The sequence below is a fragment of the Cherax quadricarinatus genome, chromosome 44 (assembly GCF_038502225.1).
Source record: "Cherax quadricarinatus isolate ZL_2023a chromosome 44, ASM3850222v1, whole genome shotgun sequence".
Classification (NCBI taxonomy): domain Eukaryota; kingdom Metazoa; phylum Arthropoda; class Malacostraca; order Decapoda; family Parastacidae; genus Cherax; species Cherax quadricarinatus.
The window spans coordinates 20,173,403-20,194,493 of NC_091335.1; the positions used below are offsets into that span (position 1 = coordinate 20,173,403).

General features: G+C 40.2%; 1 protein-coding gene across 3 annotated transcripts in view; it reads right to left on the reverse strand.

Annotated features, from left to right (window-relative positions):
* Positions 1 to 2,577: 2,577 nt before the first annotated feature.
* Positions 2,578 to 21,091, reverse strand: part of LOC128697353 (uncharacterized) — a 272,403-nt gene continuing 253,889 nt past the window's right edge. For all 3 annotated transcript variants that reach the window (XM_070094179.1, XM_070094180.1, XM_070094181.1), the window contains 3 exons: positions 11,213 to 11,380; positions 9,262 to 9,471; positions 2,578 to 6,373 (listed from right to left, as the gene is read on the reverse strand). In XM_070094179.1, coding sequence (XP_069950280.1) covers positions 3,428 to 6,373; positions 9,262 to 9,471; positions 11,213 to 11,380 — 3,324 coding nt within the window. In that variant the 3' untranslated portion in view covers positions 2,578 to 3,427. The remainder of the gene's footprint in view (positions 6,374 to 9,261; positions 9,472 to 11,212; positions 11,381 to 21,091) is intronic.

The following is a 21,091-nucleotide window of genomic DNA, read 5'->3' on the forward strand; positions in this document are numbered from 1 at the left end:
AATCAAGCTTGTAAAATGAGCAACTGCCCGTAGGTGCTCAAAACAATGTGAGTTGAATATTTTCCATACTAAGTTAATTTTCTATCACATATTCCCTTCATTACGACTATATATATATATATATATATATATATATATATATATATATATATATATATATATATATATATATATATATATATATATATATATATATATATATATATATATATATATATGCAATAAATTCACAGTAAAGAAGTGATATCAATATATGCAAAACAACCACTGTGAAAAAATAGTGAAAGTCCAAACGCTTTCGTGACTTCTCACATTATCAAGGAGCTATAAAAAAAACATCAACAGGAAGGCATACAAGGGTAAGACTACACCTCACATTCGCGTCACAACACCCGACTCTGTGAAACACAACTGATACTCTGCCCAAGCATTAAGATTTTTTAATTGTCTGATGTATCATTAAATTAATATAAACCGAAAGAAATATTCACATAATTTTCAAAGCTGCTTTTTATTTAACAAGATTCTATTATATTCTTGTCGACAATGGACTTGCTTGATACAACTTTCTCAGCCTTTTGAAAACCAACAGGATGGTTAAAATCTCTCGCATGAATAAACAGAACATTAGAATCTTATCCAATTCTAATGCTAAATTTATGCTGTTTTAATCTTAGTTCAAGAGCCAATCTTAATGCTTGGGTAGAGTATCAGCTGTGTTTCAGAGTCGGGTGTTGTGATGCGACTTTGAGGTCTAGTCTTGCCCTTATATGCCTTCCTGTTGATGTTTTGTTTTTATAATTCCTTGATAATGTGAGAAGTCACGAAAACACTTTAACTTTCACTATTTTTTCACAGTGGTTGTTTTGTGTGTATGTATACATACATATATATATATATATATATATATATATATATATATATATATATATATATATATATATATATATATATATATATATATATATATATATATATATATATATATATTTCGTAACGGAGAAACAAGTTGACAAGTGGGTATATAAACATGTAATGCAGGTCAGCTCTTTATTTTAGACAATGTTCAGGATTGAGCTTCATGAAGAGACTTGATAAAGCTCAATACTGAACGTCTTGATCTACATTACATGTCTTTAGACCAGCTTAACGAAGTTTCCCACACAAGCCTCGTCTAGACCACGCCAATCCTCTTACAACTATTACCTACAAATTTACACTCAAGTCACCTGTTCACAAACCGGTAACACAGCTTAAAAAAACAGTGACTTGCTCTTTTAATTATCCAGTGTTTTATTTTATCATATATTAAATCTGGTATTTCAACATAGCTATTGCTATAACCAGGCTACTCATAACACTCCATCTCTATATACAAATTTTCATTTTATTTTTCCGTTTTAACATATTCTTAGTGAAAAATGAAAATCCTTAAAATTACAATATTGAAAATAAAGCTGTCTAATAATGCTTATATATTAATAGCACATGACACTTTACATTTGGCAAAATTCACGATATGGCATCATGTATTGTTAACGTCTAATATTTTCATTTTTTATTATAAAATTTGTGTATAGTCTATACAATTATTTAAAATATACACATTAAGCTTACATTAACACAAAAATACATATTATGCACTAATGCAACATTGTTTTTTAGAAAATGCTTTACAATAAAATGTAAATTACTTAATGTAAAAAAAAAATTAAAATTAATGGTTGAGTTACGGAAGGCAAAAAGAGCCAATAAAAAAAAGTTATATTCCAGAGTATACAACCCTCAGTAGTATTTGGTTAGAAGTGAGGAAGCTTACAGTAAAGAGAGTCTCTGAGGGCAGAATATTTCTTGAATTGCATAATGTGTTGATGCCCCGTATGTTACAGTTTAACTGGCGTAACGCTGTTCTTCATTACAACTAAGTATTGTTTTAATTTAACTTGTAAGTAAACAAAGGTCAGACAGGCACCAACAATTAACAACGTTATATACTGAATAGTGAAAACAACAATTAACCGACAGAAAACAATGCATAAGGTATATCAAAAGATGGGCAGTCGTCCTGATTTAGATCATTACGCTGCCTTTAGCCCAGTAGGGTTCATTTACAATGTAAGGTCGAGGTATGATACATATATGTGTACTGAACGCTTGTCAAGTTCTATTCTAAGTAGTTATTGTATTAAAATGATGATAAATTAGCTAGTAAAAGAATGCATATTATATACTGAGTGTGAGTAAAAGCGTTGGAGGGTAGAGTTTACGGCCTTCCCAAACTTAAAGCGTATCACACAGAGTATATATGCCGAGATTTATATCCGTGTGTACACACTTAAATTACTTTAATCCCTTTACTAGGGATTCAAGTATACCTGATATTAATGTGCAGGTGAACTACAACCTCAATGCTCCAGGTGCAATTGATAGGCTACAGAGTAACTTCCCTTCTACTACACCTCAACTCTTTTTCACTCTATGGCACGTTGAAACCTATAAAACACACGGATCTAGATATATATATATATATATATATATATATCTATATATATATATATATATATATATATATATATATATATATATATATATATATATATCATTACCGCTCGTACTGTCCTTTGTTTTTCAACAGAAATAATTGTAAGTCAGACTGCTGCAAGATGTAGGTGAACCAGGCTAGGTGGGTCGCTTCCCACTAGAAAGTTACACTATACAGCAGGTGGGTGAGACAAGTGATGTGGGCCACACTACTGAACAATCACTGCTACAGCAGAAGGTTAGCCAGGTGAAGTGAACCACACCATTCACCAATCACTGCTACAGCACAGGTGAGACATATTACTCAACAATAACTGCTACAGCAGAGGTGAGACATCACTGAACAATCACTGCTACAGTAGGAAAGTGAGACACATGAGATGGACATGCCACTTAATTAATAATCACTGCTACAGCAAGAAAATGAGACATTAATCACTGCTGTAGCAAGGTGAGACATCACTCAACAATCACTGCTACAGCAGGAAGGTGAGCCAGGGTTGGATCACCAGGGAGCTCAACCTCGGCTCACAACAGCGAGACCGGGAGAGCTCCCCACCTTTCATGAGCCTCTTCAGTGGTTTTATTTTTTTTTTGTGACTGTAGCGTGATAAGTAGAAAAGTGGCAGATATAACAGTAAATATTAATAAATATCTTGATACTAGTATATACTGAAATGACTTGAAATTTTATCACCAGATTTTTGAAGTTACTGCCTGATACTCTTTCTTGAAAAGCTTTTTCTCAACATATTCTGGATCTAACCAAAAGCTTGTCAAGAGTATAAGGAAACTATCCATTACAAATGTTTGGTATGATAGGTCGACACGGAAATTTTCACGCGTCATTTGTATTAACACTACATCTATCTTTAGCACCAATGCCTCAGCGGCTGTTCCAGTCTCTTATGGGTATGAGAACAGCGCCGTCTCGGGTGATATTTGAGGAGACCTTTTCCCCGGCTTTCCCTGCCACAGCGTTGTCATTCTGTTCTCTCCATCTCTGCGACTGGGTAGGCGGGTCGTGGGAGTCCGACCCTCGCCGAGTAAGCGAGGCTGGCCCAGGATCTTGTCTGTTACGAAAGGAGGTAGAATACAAAATAGAAGATCCTCCGGAAGATTTCAGATTGAATTTTGGCCGATTGAGGGAAGTGGTTCCATTGTTGCTGAGGAGGGCGTTACGATGGTACTGGGAGCTTAGACTGTTGCGATGATTAGTGGTAGTGGCATCCTTACGGCTGCTGGAGTTGTCCCGGTAGTTGCTGGTAATGCTCTCCCGGGGCCTTCCTAGACTGGTGAAACGGTTGTTAGAGCTACTCTCCTGCGACAGTGTAGGATTACGCTTCAGAGATCCCGTCTCTCCTCGCCCAAAAGTAAAGATACGAGGTGCTGAAGTTGGCGGTGATGTGACCGTTGGGGAAGTCACAGGAGACTCTGGAGGTCTAATTAGTTGTGGAGGAGATTCTGGCGGGTTGGGAGACAGACGAGTTTTACTGGGCACACTCTCACTTCCTTGCTTATCAACCTCATCACCATGGATGAAATGGAAGAGCTCAGGAGCCGATGTTAAGAGGCCTTTCATGAATCTATTTCGTTTCTCCTCATCTCGGTTATCTTGACCATTCATGGTGGGTGGGTTGTGGCTGTTATATGCAGCAGTGTGGGGCGTGTTGCGAGAAGTGTAGCGCTCACCAGGAGGCAGAGACTCCTCGTCCTCATAGTCACCATTCTGGTCTTCAGTTGTTCGTCTGGTAGAGTTTGAACGGGCGATGGTAGCAATGAGGTTGGGACTTCTCAGATTAAGGTATGGAGAGGATTTATATACAGAAGACGTCCGCTGATGGCTAGAAAGGCCACTGCCTGATGGCACTCCCACTGAAGACGGCACGGTGCTCAGGGGGGCAGGCTTTACATTTAGACTTTTACTCCTGATAACAGGACGGATATTTCTGGGTGGTGATTGCCTATCTTCCTGTTCTACTTGAACTTTGCTCTTTGGAGAAGACATACTGGCTAGAGACACATTGACCATAGATCCTCCATGAGATCTTCGGAGGTGAGATGAAGACTCTGGCTGTACACGACTCACACTTGAGGTATTGTCACCACCGAATATATACGTTTTACTGGGAGACAAGGTGCCATTCACCAGTTTTTTGGGAAGCGTTTTAGTCTCTGGTTCTTTTGCTTTGTTATAGTTGCGAGGGCGGCGACGCGGGTCAACAGTGTTCGTCCAGGAGGCCTTAGGAGTGCTCTCCACGCCAGTACTAAGTTCGTCCATGCTACGGTAATGCCAAGAGCGGTTCTTCAAGATTGAGTTGTGGTTTGTACTGCTGGCGTTGGTGGTGGGCACTATGACGGGCGTGATGGTTTTTGTAGTGCGGAACCTTCTTTCTACTTTGGGCGACGACTGGTTCTGCTTATTTGTGTTAGTGTAAGATACAGTGTTTGTGGCTGCATTAGTGGGAGTTTTCGTTACTCTGTTTGAGGAAGATGTCGATGAGGAAGAATCCTGCCCAAAATAGTAAGTTTTAGGCCTGTTCTTTTTCTTGGTACGTGGTGGTGGTACTGGGGATGGGTCAGTCTGTGTGCCTGAATCCCGAGCAACTGTTTGTGTTGCAAACTCGGAGGTCTTAGAGGACCTGGAAGACCTGGTAGGTGCAGTATTATAGTGCGTGTACTTTGACTGAGGTGTGTGAGAGGTGCGTTGTCGTGGAGGAGGTGGAGGAGTGAGTTCCCTCGAGGGTTCAGGTGAAATTTCTCTGTGTGTAGTGGACCAGCGAGTGTATGGTTTGTGACCCACAGTGTCAAGCTGTTCCTCACTGCGGTACTCCTTCAGCCTCGAGTCCATAAGACGAGATGAAGATGTCTTTAAATTACTGTTCATCCAACTCTTGTTGGCTGTATTGAATGACTGTGACCTGTTGACATTGATTGGAGGTGGTGGTGGTGTGACTGGAACGGGCGGTGGAGGGCTCTCTGGGGGAGACGGTGCTGCTGGTCTATAGCTTCTGTTGTGTGTGGAAAATAAACGAGAAGGCCCACTGGGGCTGCCAGATCTGAACCTGCTACCATACACTGGGTCATCAGGACGACTAATTCCTGTGGGAGAGACTGGGGGTGAGCTGAACGTTCCTGCAGAAGATGCTTGCACATGCACCCGATCCTGTAAACTTGTGAATCTAGTCCCATTAGTGGAGGGTGGACTGAGGGGCGGATTGCCTTGGTCACTGTCATCGAGGATGCGCCCAGTAGAGCGCAGCCTGGCTCGAGCAGCAGCGATCATGGTGTCAGTTATTTCCTCGCCATTGTGTGGCGCTGGTTGCTGATGTGACGGTGCTGGTGGCGACGGCGTCCAAGCCGCAGCTGGTTTAGGCGGCTGTGGCGGTGGCGGCGCTTTAGACGCCAGTGAATGGTTCTGTGAGAGTGACGAAGATGCAGGCCATCGGTGTATGGGTGGGGGAGGGGCATCGGGCATGTCCTCAGGGGTGGCTGGGCGGGGACTCATGGTGATGGTGATAACGTTACCGCCGGCAGTATGTACGCCACTTGCCTCCTCAGGTTCGTGGTGGGAGCTGCCTGAGCGTCCAGATTCACTTCCAAAGTGGTTCTCAAGCCAGCGGTTGGTCTCTGACTTGCGGGTTTCCTCCTCTTGATGGTAGTCGAGGGGTCGGCGAGTGAGGGCGTCCGTGCGCTCTGGCGTGTCTCTTGGCTTGGGTTTGATGGCTCCCAGGCGGCGAGCACGGCGAAGTCTCTCACTGAGGGAATCGAGCTCCTCCCCTTCCCGGTCCTCGTGGAAGTCCTCACTCACCACATGCATCCCCTCACCAAGCTGCAGAATACATAAAGGCTTTAGTACACCGTAGAATGATAAAGGGTTCTTCGTTCAGGGCACTGAAACGAACCTAATTACCTTCCTCGCCAGTTATATGACCAACACAGATTTAGATACACAGTGCTGACCTGCCCACTAAGATGCTACCCCCGTGCTGACCTAATACAACGACAATAATAATAATAACAATAATCTTCATTTCTACAAGTACATGTACAAGGTATACAGTCCTAGCTGACATCAATGACATACTACTTTACAGAAATCCCCTTGTTATGCAGAGCATTTCAGGCAAATTAGGTCAATTTTGTCCCATGATGCGACCCACATCAGTCGACTAACACCCAAGTACCTATTTTACTGATAGGTGAACATGAATAGCAGGTGTCTTCAGGAAACACGTCCTAATGTTTCCACCCGTACTGGGGATCGACCCCCGGACCTCACTGTATGAGCTGAGTGTGCTAGCACTCGAACTACGGGACACCTAATTCAGTACCGTACTTTAACTTATAAACATAGTACACATATCCTGATACAGGTTCCCAACTAACCAACTGGTCGCATTTCTAAGTTTCAACTTACAAGTGTTGTTAGCAATGCTTCGCACATTGGTTACGAAGTTCAATAACTAGAATACTGTAACTAGTTCACAAACCAGCCGACTGGAAGTGTGGATGTGTGCATCCTGAGCTGTTCTGTGTGGATGTGTGTACTCTGGGATGTTTGTGTGGATCTCTGCCCTGGGATGTTTGTGAGGATGTGTGCACCCTGGGATGTTTGTTAAGTGTGGATGTGTGCACCCTGGGATGTTTGTTAAGTGGGGATGTGTGCACGGAGGGGTGATTTGGAGGATGTGTGCGCCCTAAAATGTTTGTAAATGTGAATGTGTGCACCCTAGAGTGCTTGTAAATGTGGATGTAAGAACTGGGGGTAGCGTTTGTAAGTGTGGATAAGTGTAACCTAGGGTTGGTGAACTGCAGGACTCCCAGTACTTCGTTTTCTTTGCCTATATATTATTATTATTATTATTATTATTATTATCGTTGTTGTTGTTATTATGGGAAGCGATAAACCCGTGTTTAGCGATTCCCACAAGAAGTGATGTAGGCTCGATCCTCTGTCCATAATCGCTGAACAGACACAATGCTTTTACAACCCTCCTCTTCTCCTCAGAGAGGAGGAACAATTGGAAATTATACTGTCAGTACGTCATTATTCTAATTAAATAAAACCAGTAATAACTGTGTCAATGACTCAAAGAAAAACTTTTAACATAAGTAAGTTTATAAACAAATGAAAATTAACAGTTACAAAAGCAACTTTCCAAAATAGAGAGGTAAACAAAGGCGTATAAGTAGAAACTGAGAGATAGCAAGATTAACTAGGTAGTGTATCTCTAATTTAATGATCTACCAGTGATCTCTAGTGATCTACCAGTGATCTCTAGTGATCTATCAGTGATCTCTAGTGATCTATCAGTGATCTCTAGTGATCTATCAGTGATCTCTAGTGATCTACCAGTGATCTCTAGTGATCTATCAGTGATCTCTAGTGATCTATCAGTAATCTCTAGTGATCTATCAGTGATCTCTAGTGATCTATCAGTGATCTCTAGTGATCTATCAGTGATCTCTAGTGATCTACCAGTGATCTACCAGTGATCTCTAGTGATCTATCAGTGATCTCTAGTGATCTATCAGTGATCTCTAGTGATCTATCAGTGATCTCTAGTGATCTATCAGTGATCTCTAGTGATCTATCGGTGATCTCTAGTGATCTACCAGTGATCTCTAGTGATCTATCAGTGATCTCTAGTGATCTATCAGTGATCTCTAGTGATCTACCAGTGATCTCTAGTGATCTACCAGTGATCTCTAGTGATCTACCAGTGATCTCTAGTGATCTACCAGTGATCTCTAGTGATCTATCAGTGATCTCTAGGGATCTGTCAGTGATCTCTAGTGATCTACCAGTGATCTATAGTGATCTACCAGTGATCTATAGTGATCTACCAGTGATTTCTAGTGATCTACCAGTGATCTCTAGTGATCTACCAGTGATCTCTAGTGATCTACCAGTGGTCTAGTGATCTACCAGCAATCTAGTGATCTACCAGTGGTCTATTTATCTACCAGTGGTCTAGTGATCCACCAGTGGTCTAGTTGTCTACCAGTGGTCTAGTGATCTACCAGTGGTCTAGTGACCTACCAGTGGTCTAGTGATCTACCAGTGGTCTCCAGTGATCTCTAGTGATCTATCAGTAATCTAGTGATCTACCAGTGGCCTAGTGATCTACCAGTGGTATCTAGTGATCTACTAGTGGTCTCTAGTGATCTACCAGTGGTCTCTAGTGATCTATCAGTAATTTAGTGATCTAGATATCTACCAGTGGTATCTAGTGATCTACCAGTGGTATCTAGTGATCTACCAGTAGTCTCTAGTGATCTACCAGTAATCTAGTGATCTACCAGTGGTCTAGTGATCTACCAGTGGTATCTAGTGATCTACCAGTGGTCTCTAGTGATCTACCAGCAATCTAGTGATCTACCAGTGGTCTATTTATCTACCAGTGGTCTAGTGATCTACCAGTGGTCTAGTGACCTACCAGTGGTCTAGTGATCTACCAGTGGTCTAGTGACCTACCAGTGGTCTAGTGACCTACCAGTGGTCTCTAGTAACCTACCAGTGGTCTAATAATCTATAAGTGGTCTAGTGATCTACTAGTGATCCATCAGTGTTCTAGTGATCTACCAGTGGTCTAGTGAGCTACCAGTGCTGACCTAAAAAACTAAGTGTGCTACCGTGGCTACTATGAAGCTGCCCCTTGCTACCCTGGCTACCCCTGTGCTACACTGGCTACCAACAAGCTACCCGGTGCTGACCTTGACACCCTGGGCGAGAGTGGCGCCACGGGGCACGCCGTAATACTCAACCAGGTCCTCGTCCTTCGTGTGCACGATGTTGTGGTGGGTCTCGTGCGCTTCCTCGTGCACGGAGCCGTCACTGAGGGACGACCCAGAGTCTGGCACTGACTCGTTTTCGTAGTCCTCGTGCTGAGTGGTCTTCTCCGTCTCCGTCACCACATGACCATCCTGCAGCGTCACCAACCGAAATAAGTTACTTGAAAGAACGAGAAGTCACAATATCGTGACTGGAACAATACACAAATAACTGTACATAAACTGTATCCATTTCCGACAAGATGAAGAATTAGACACATGTGCAACATGTGGGTATCTTTATTTGTAGACGTTTCGCCAACCAGCGGCTTCATCAATACAAGGACACAATGTGAAGAATTATATACAAAAGATGAGGTAATCAGTCCCTCAGCCTACCAGTGACACTGCCTTCACCCGCTGCAAGTCGTACACCTGCTGCAAGTCGTACACCTGCTGCAAGTCGTACACCTGCTGCAAGTCGTACACCTGCTGCAAGTCGTACACCTGCTGCAAGTCGTACACCTGCGCCAGTATATAAGCGCCGAGCTCCATCGCTGCTTTAGTTTCTTCAACACACAAATAACTCGCACACACAACATTGTGACAGACGTTTCGGTCCGACTTGGACCATTTATGAGTCACTTTGTCTTTAAATTTTTAGCTCCTTGGTTCATTAACTATTAGTTTCTCCTTTAAGGAAACTAAAATTAAATAAGAATGAACATATTTACTATAAACAGAAGAATGTGACGGGAGGCTCCAACTGTCTATGATTCTGTTTATTACTTTTTTTGTGGTTATCCTAGTTAATTTACATTATGTATAATTGTATTTAAGTGTACCTGTGCCTAAATGAACTTACTAAACAGTTCATCCAACTAGGTATATTTCTATGCGCCATAGGGAGGTTATCATGGGCCACAACTGTGACCACAAATACAGGTTTTTCATATCCGCGGCTTTGAAGGAACTTGAACTAGAGCACGCCACAGCCATGGTGGTGTGGGATTCATCTGTAAAAATCTGTATTTGTGGTCACAGTGGTGGCCCATGATAACCTCCCTATGGTGTGTAGAAATATTCCTAGTTGGATGAATCTTATTAGAGAGGCTAACGCACTGGCCTGTGAGTTTTAGAACTCATTTGCATTGCTTCAATCCTCACCAGGTCCTTGATTTCAAGCCTCACAAACTGCAGCACCTGGGTATCTTTATTGAGAGACTTGTCTCGCGTACATAGTAGCCTTTATTAATGTAATACAGAGATATGATAATTGGGTTTTTTATTTCTTTATGATAAACGCTAAACCTGCGTGAATCATTCAGCGCAAGGAGTGGTGGAGGCTTGATCCTCCGTCCACTAAGGCTAGTGGAAGTAGGTCAGGTTTATAGAGTTAGACATTAGCGATGGAGTTATAGTAGAGATTCTGTGTACCAAGATTACATACTTATGTTGTGTCAGACAACTATCATTACATCAGTGGTATAAAACCCACAAGTTGATAAGACACTTGTGAAAAACCTGGATACCTTTACTGACAGATGTATATCTTGCACAACGGATTTGATTAATCTGATACAGAGGTACGAACACGGAGACATCCTCAACTGCTACATCTCTCCTTATCTACAACTTTATTGCTTAATCTCTGGCCTACCTTCTGGGCCTGACCCACTTTTATTAGTGGGTCTCGCCCACATGTGGCCACGTCTTCAACTGCTGTACCTCACCACTTCTACCACTGGCTCCACTCTTCAAGTCTTCATCCTCAAACTTCTGTACTAGATTGATAAAGATGCCCTGCATGCCAAACACCTCTCAGTAAAGATACCAAGGTGTCTTAGTCATCACTACCATTCGTGTTATCTCTCTCTCTCTCTCTCTCACTCACCTGGATGCGACTCGTCTCATGGACGTCCTGGGTATCAACAGTGCCCCACTTCCTGGCTGACTGGTGGACCAGTCTCTTCTCTGGGCGAGCTACCTCCCACCCTCGCCCCTCCCTCGCCTGCGTCAGCGCCCTCAGGTCTCCCTCACCATACACGTGCTCCTCTACTTCCTGCAAACAGGGAAAAAAATACATTTTAAAAACTGCAAACAAGCAACAGGTCATCCAAAAATATAAACCGACAAGCACTCACAAAACCTCCACACTGAAACGAACACAACCGAAGCTGTTAGCAAACCGTTAAAACATATGCAACATTAAACGGCACACCCTAAACTTCACAGAGAGGGGCAGGATCACCCACAAGCAGGTGGCCATGGGTGATGGGCGTGTATCTTCCATCACCTGGATCAGGCAAGAAAGAGAAAAACCAGGTTATACACTCATATTGGACACATGCACCTGCAAAAACCTGACGCAGATAAAGGCGTAAGCACATAAAAACGTACATGAATACCCGTAAGAAAACGTATAGCCACACCTGTATGTGTACACAACTCCATATATATATATATATATATATATATATATATATATATATATATATATATATATATATATATATATATATATATATATATATATATATATATATATATATATATATATATATATATATATATATATATATATATATATATATATATATATATATGCACCACGCAGAAACAGGCGGGTATATACACACAAAGAGCGCAGTCACCAGGATTCGAAGTCACGTCAGGGAGGCTGGCAAGGTTCCTTAACTGGCACTCTAGACCCCTCGGCCACAGATGTCTCAAAAGTTGGACAGCCTTATTTACAAACCATGTTTCTTCCCAGCCCGGGTACACCAGTGGGACTCAAGCATGGTTTCAAGCTATTTAATTCTCCTCCTGTAATTCTGATCTGATTTCACAAGCGAACGTCTGTATATACCCGTGTGTGTGTGTGTGTGTGTGTGTGTGTGTGTGTGTGTGTATGTTTAGACTTCATATAACAAGTGAAATGTTTGGAAACACTAATCTCAGGCCAAAGAAGACTTGAACCTACGAACCTTGGGACAAGGTACGCAGTCCTCCACACACTATCACACACAGTTAAATACTTTGGACCAATATTTCACTTGTTTTCCAAAGTCTAAACATTCTTAAAATCTCTCGTTGGTTGATGCATGCTGGCGGATAAGATGAAAAACTCAAAAACCACCACCTTGAATGCTGGCTGCTTTGGACCAAATTCCTAGTTTGTCTGGGCCCCAAAGTACTGGACCAGAGTGTGATGGTGTGTAGACGACTGCGTACCTTGTCCCACGGTTCGTAGGTTCGAGTCTCTTTTGGCCTGAGATTAATGTTTGTATGTCTGTACATACATTAATCGTTGTGCCGAACCAATGGTGGTCACCTTCATCAACACACTCTAGCCCACTAATTATACACTTCCCGTACGTGTCTAACGCACCATGGACTGCTAGAGACTTAAATTAAAACAATATTTCATGTAAATTAAATAATTAAATTAAATACAAGTACATGTACATTAGTATAAATGATACAAATTGATTAATACTCTACTGTCCAAGGTACTGTATTGTACACTTGTTGTACTGTCCAAGGTACTGTATTGTACACTTGTTGTACTGTCCAAGGTACTGTATTGTACACTTGTTGTACTGTGCAAGGTACTGTATTGTACACTTGTTGTACTGTCCAAGGTACTGTATTGTACACTTGTTGTACTGTGCAAGGTACTGTATTGTACACTTGTTGTACTGTGCAAGGTACTGTATTGTACACTTGTTGTACTGTCCAAGGTACTGTATTGTACACTTGTTGTACTGTCCAAGGTACTGTATTGTACACTTGTTGTACTGTCCAAGGTACTGTATTGTACACTTGTTGTACTGTCCAAGGTACTGTATTGTACACTTGTTGTACTGTGCAAGCTATTGTATTGTACAGGTCCTGTAGCGTGCAAGGTGCTGTATTACAGGTGTTGTACTATGCAAGGTGCTGTATTGTACAGGTTCTGTACTGTTCAAGGTATTGTACAGGTGCTGTAGTGTGCAAGGTACTGTATTGTACAGGTGCTGTAGTGTGCAATGTATCGTATTGTACAGGTACTCTACTATGCAAGGTACTGTAATGTACAGGTACTCTACTATGCAAGGTACTGTAATGTACAGGTACTCTACTATGCAAGGTACTGTAATGTACAGGTACTCTACTATGCAAGGTACTGTAATGTACAGGTACTCTACTATGCAAGGTACTGTAATGTACAGGAACTCTACTATGCAAGGTACTGTAATATACAGGTACTCTACTATGCAAGGTACTGTAATGTACAGGTACTCTACTATGCAAGGTACTGTAATGTACAGGTACTCTACTATGCAAGGTACTGTAATGTACAGGTACTCTACTATGCAAGGTACTGTAATATACAGGTACTCTACTATGCAAGGTACTGTAATATACAGGTACTCTACTATGCAAGGTACTGTAATGTACAGGTACTCTACTATGCAAGGTACTGTAATGTACAGGTACTCTACTATGCAAGGTACTGTAATGTACAGGTACTCTACTATGCAAGGTACTGTAATGTACAGGTACTCTACTATGCAAGGTACTGTAATGTACAGGTACTCTACTATGCAAGGTACTGTAATGTACAGGTACTCTACTATGCAAGGTACTGTAATGTACAGGTACTCTACTATGCAAGGTACTGTAATGTACAGGTACTCTACTATGCAAGGTACTGTAATGTACAGGTACTCTACTATGCAAGGTACTGTAATGTACAGGTACTCTACTATGCAAGGTACTGTAATGTACAGGTACTCTACTATGCAAGGTACTGTAATGTACAGGTACTCTACTATGCAAGGTACTGTAATGTACAGGTACTCTACTATGCAAGGTACTGTAATGTACAGGTACTCTACTATGCAAGGTACTGTAATGTACAGGTACTCTACTATGCAAGGTACTGTAATGTACAGGTACTCTACTATGCAAGGTACTGTAATGTACAGGTACTCTACTATGCAAGGTACTGTAATGTACAGGTACTCTACTATGCAAGGTACTGTAATGTACAGGTACTCTACTATGCAAGGTACTGTAATGTACAGGTACTCTACTATGCAAGGTACTGTAATGTACAGGTACTCTACTATGCAAGGTACTGTAATGTACAGGTACTCTACTATGCAAGGTACTGTAATGTACAGGTACTCTACTATGCAAGGTACTGTAATGTACAGGTACTCTACTATGCAAGGTACTGTAATGTACAGGTACTCTACTATGCAAGGTACTGTAATGTACAGGTACTCTACTATGCAAGGTACTGTAATGTACAGGTACTCTACTATGCAAGGTACTGTAATGTACAGGTACTCTACTATGCAAGGTACTGTAATGTACAGGTACTCTACTATGCAAGGTACTGTAATGTACAGGTACTCTACTATGCAAGGTACTGTAATGTACAGGTACTCTACTATGCAAGGTACTGTAATGTACAGGTACTCTACTATGCAAGGTACTGTAATGTACAGGTACTCTACTATGCAAGGTACTGTAATGTACAGGTACTCTACTATGCAAGGTACTGTAATGTACAGGTACTCTACTATGCAAGGTACTGTAATGTACAGGTACTCTACTATGCAAGGTACTGTAATGTACAGGTACTCTACTATGCAAGGTACTGTAATGTACAGGTACCTGTATCACTGAAACAGCATTAATAAGATTTTTTTATCAATAAAATTTGTTTATCAATTAATTACCCCAAAATAGAAATTCCGTCAAAATCAGTTATAATTACTTAAAAAGAGAAATAATCAACAACAAAGTTAGCTGCAACACTACTGCTCCCAAACTGGCGGGCGCGGGAATTTCGTCCGTAATTTTGTCCGGACTAAAGGAGGTGCCGGACCATCTGTTGCCGGAAAATCAGCGGTGTACCTGTGTACAACACTGCGCTAGCCAAGGATTCGAACCCATATTGTACTGGCCGGCCATTGTGAGCGAGAACCACGTGACGCCTTAATCCACAAAACCACCTAATCCTACAAGAACCAAGCACCCAGCCAAGCTAGGTGTGTTACTCTTGGTCCAAGGACATACGGAGGTGTGGGAGCTTTCAAGCAATGGCGGGTCAGTACAACATGGGTTCGAATCCTTGGCTAGCACAGTGCTGTTATTGATCAATACCACTCGTTCGTGGTTAAAATTAATATATATTTGCTGCTCGTAGGTTAGTACACAAAACAGGGATGAGAATGAAATTAGCTTGAAAGCTCCCACACCTCCGTATATCCTCGGACCAAGAGTAACACACCTAGCTTGGCTGGGTGCTTGGTTCTTGTAGGATTGGGTGGTCCTGTGGGTTAAGGCATCATGTGGTTCTCGCTCACAATGGCGGGCCAGTACCTATTCGTGCCGAATAGGTAAAACTTGTGATTTTGGCTTAAATAGCAATGCTCTTCTTGCCGAATAAGGCAAGAGAAAATTTGTGTATGCAATAATTTCGCAAAAATCATTCTGAACCTAACGGAAAAAATATATATTTCATTGTGTTTGTTTATTACATTAATGTAAACTTATAAAAAATATATTTAGGTGGAATAGGCTAAATTAAATTAAGCTTGTTATAATAAGGACAGGTAAGTTTTCTAAGATTCTTTTGGTACAAAATTACTAATTTTTACATTGACATAAATGAAAAAAAAATATATCTTTAAACGCATAAGAGAAAATTTTAAAAAGGACTTAATTTTAAATAAGTTCTTGCTGACCAATTTTACCTATTCGACACAACATATATATGATTTTTGATACCAAGGCAGCAATACTGAGAAGCAAGGTACAACAAAAACCACAGGAAATTCATTAGAGAGAAAAAGTAATCTAGGTGTTTAGCTTCGTCAGACAGGAAATGTGTCTAGACTAACTGGACACTTTTGACACCAGTTATAACCTCACCAGTAATGTGTCTAGACTAACTGGACACTGTTGACACCAGTTATAACCTCACCAGTAATGTATCTAGACTAACTGGACACTGTTGACACCAGTTATAACCTCACCAGTAATGTGTCTAGACTAACTGGACACTGTTGACACCAGTTATAACCTCACCAGTAATGTGTCTAGACTAACTGGACACTGTTGACACCAGTTATAACCTCACCAGTAATGTGTCTAGACTAACTGGACACTGTTGACACCAGTTATAACCTCACCAGTAATGTGTCTAGACTAACTGGACACTGTTAACACCAGTTATAACCTCACCAGTAATGAATCTAGACTAACTGGACACTGTTGACACCAGTTATAACCTCACCAGTAATGTGTCTAGACTAACTGGACACTGTTGACACCAGTTATAACCTCACCAGTAATGTATCCAGACTAACTGGACACTGTTGACACCAGTTATAACCTCAACAGTAATGTATCTAGACTAACTGGACACTGTTGACACCAGTTATAACCTCACCAGTAATGTGTCTAGACTAACTGGACACTGTTGACACCAGTTATAACCTCACCAGTAATGTATCTAGACTAACTGGACACTGTTGACACCAGTTATAACCTCACCAGTAATGTGTCTAGACTAACTGGACACTGTTGACACCAGTTATAACCTCACCAGTAATGTATCTAGACTAACTGGACACTGTTGACACTAGTTATAACCTCACCAGTAATGTATCTAGACTAACTGGACACTGTTGATACCAGTTATAACCTCACCAGTAATGTGTCTAGACTAACTGGACACTGTTGACACCAGTTATAACCTCACCAGTAATGTATCTAGACTAACTGGACACTGTTGACACCAGTTATAACCTCACCGGTAATGTGTCTAGACTAACTGGACACTGTTGACACCAGTTATAACCTCACCAGTAATGTGTCTAGACTAACTGGACACTGTTGACACCAGTTATAACCTCACCAGTAATGTATCTAGACTAACTGGACACTGTTGACATCAGTTATAACCTCACCGGTAATGTGTCTAGACTAACTGGACACTGTTGATACCAGTTTTAACCTCACCAATAATGTATCTAGACTAACTGGACACTGTTGACACCAGTTATAACCTCACCAGTAATGTGTCTAGACTAACTGGACACTGTTGACACCAGTTGTAACCTCACCAGTAATGTGTCTAGACTAACTGGACACTGTTGACACTAGTTATAACCTCACCAGTAATGTATCTAGACTAACTGGACACTGTTGACACTAGTTATAACCTCACCAGTAATGTGTCTAGACTAACTGGACACTGTTGACACCAGTTATAACCTCACCAGTAATGTGTCTAGACTAACTGGACACTGTTGACACCAGTTATAACCTCACCAGTAATGTGTCTAGACTAACTGGACACTGTTGACACCAGTTATAACCTCACCAGTAATGTGTCTAGACTAACTGGACACTGTTGACACCAGTTATAACCTCACCAGTAATGTGTCTAGACTAACTGGACACTGTTGACACCAGTTATAACCTCACCAGTAATGTGTCTAGACTAACTGGACACTGTTGACACCAGTTATAACCTCACCGGTAATGATGATATCACAGCACTTCTGGCAACACACCCATTGAGTGAATGGTGAATGTGTTTCAGTTTTTTGGGTGACTACCTTAGTGGGTGACGGTTGGTGTGTTGTCCGAATAAAAATAATAATAGTAATACTAGTAACAGTAGTAGTAATAATGGTAGTAGTAATAGTAACAGTAGTAGTAGTAATAGTAGTAGAAGCAGCAATAGTAGCAGTAGTAGTAATAGCCGTACAAGCTGTAATAATAATAATAATAATAATAATAATAATAATAATAATAATATTTTTTATAAATGCTAAGTAGCCAAATATTTCTTTTAGGAAATACTGTATTAGACAGATAATATTTATCAACTATTACTGAGTCTTGTTAATACTAGTAAAGCGTTTATTAACTGTATGATTATGTGCACACATGAACTGTATGTGCACACATGAGCTGTATGTGCACACATGAACTGTATGTGCACACATGAACTGTATGTGCACACATGAACTGTATGTGCACACATGAACTGTATGTGCACACATGAACTGTATGTGCACACATGAGATGTATGTGCACACATGAACTGTATGTGCACACATGAACTGTATGTGCACACATGAACTGTATGTGCACACATGAACTGTATGTGCACACATGAACTGTATGTGCACACATGAACTGTATGTGCACACATGAACTGTATGTGCACACATGAGATGTATGTGCACACATGAACTGTATGTGCACACATGAACTGTATGTGCACACATGAACTGTATGTGCACACATGAACTGTATGTGCACACATGAACTGTATGTGCACACATGAACTGTATGTGCACACATGAACTGTATGTGCACACATGAACTGTATGTGCACACATGAACTGTGTGTGCACACATGAACTGTATGTGCACACATGAACTGTATGTGCACACATGAACTGTATGTGCACACATGAACTGTGTGTGCACACATGAACTGTATGTGCACACATGAACTGTGTGTGCACACATGAACTGTATGTGCACACATGAACTGTATGTGCACACATGAACTGTATGTACACACATGAACTGTATGTGCACACATGAACTGTATGTGCACACATGAACTGTATGTGCACACATGAACTGTGTGTGCACACATGAACTGTATGTGCACACATGAACTGTATGTGCACACATGAACTGTATGTGCACACATGAACTGTATGTGCACACATGAACTGTGTGTGCACACATGAACTGTATGTGCACACATGAACTGTATGTGCACACATGAACTGTATGTGCACACATGAACTGTGTGTGCACACATGAACTGTATGTGCACACATGAACTGTGTGTGCACACATGAACTGTATGTGCACACATGAACTGTATGTGCACACATGAACTGTATGTGCACACATGAACTGTATGTACACACATGAACTGTATGTGCACACATGAACTGTATGTGCACACATGAACTGTATGTGCAAACATGAACTGTATGTGCACACATGAACTGTATGTGCACACATGAACTGTATGTACACACATGAACTGTATGTACACACATGAACTGTATGTACACACATGAACTGTATGTGCACACATGAACTGTATGTGCACACATGAACTGTATGTACACACATGAACTGTATGTACACACATGAACTGTATGTGCACACATGAACTGTATGTGCACACATGAACTGTATGTGCACACATGAACTGTATGTGCACACATGAACTGTATGTGCACACATGAACTGTATGTGCACACATGAACTGTATGTACACACATGAACTGTATGTGCACACATGAACTGTATGTGCACACATGAACTGTATGTGCACACATGAACTGTATGTGCACACATGAACTGTATGTGCACACATAAACTGTATGTGCACACATGAACTGTATGTGCACACATGAACTGTATGTGCACACAACATGAACCACATGTTATGTACACCTTTACACCTTTCTTTGTATGATTGATCCTAAGAGAGAGAGAGAGAGAGAGAGAGAGAGAGAGAGAGAGAGAGAGAATGTGAACTATGGTAAAGCTGAAGGTTGACTTCTACTACCTCCAAGATTAGCCAGCTGGTCATTATAATAATAATAATAATAATAACAATAATAATGATAATTATTATTATTATTATTATTATTATTATTATTATTACAGTAGCAGTTGTATTAGCAGTAATAATAATAGAAGCAGTAATAATAATAGAAGCAGTAATAATAATAGAAGCAATAGTAATAACAGAAGCAGTAGTAATAATAGTAACAGTAGTAATAATAGTAACAGTAGTAATAATAGTAACAGTAGTAATAACAGAAGCAGTAGTAATAATAGTAACAGTAGTAATAATAGTAACAGTAGTAATAATAGAAGCAGTAGTAATAATAGTAACAGTAGTAATAATAGTAACAGTAGTAATAATAGTAACAGTAGTAATAATAGAAGCAGTAGTAATAATAGTAACAGTAGTAATAATAGTAACAGTAGTAATAATAGTAACAGTAGTAATAATAGAAGCAGTAGTAATAATAGTAACAGTAGTAATAATAGTAACAGTAGTAATAATAGTAACAGTAGTAATAACAGAAGCAGTAGTAATAATAGTAACAGTAGTAATAATAGTAACAGTAGTAATAATAGTAACAGTAGTAATAACAGAAGCAGTAGTAATAATAGTAACAGTAGTAATAATAGTAACAGTAGTAATAATAGAAGCAGTAGTAATAATAGTAACAGTAGTAATAATAGTAACAGTAGTAATAACAGAAGCAGTAGTAATAATAGTAACAGTAGTAATAATAGTAACAGTAGTAATAATAGTAACAGTAGTAATAACAGAAGCAGTAGTAATAATAGTAACAGTAGTAATAATAGTAACAGTAGTAATAATAGAAGCAGTAGTAATAATAGTAACAGTAGTAATAATAGTAACAGTAGTAATAACAGAAGCAGTAGTAATAATAGTAACAGTAGTAATAATAGTAACAGTAGTAATAATAGTAACAGTAGTAATAACAGAAGCAGTAGTAATAATAGTAACAGTAGTAATAATAGAAGCAGTAGTAATAATAGTAACAGTAGTAATAATAGTAACAGTAGTAATAACAGAAGCAGTAGTAATAATAGTAACAGTAGTAATAACAGAAGCGGTAGTAATAATAGTAACAGTAGTAATAATAGTAACAGTAGTAATAATAGTAACAGTAGTAAT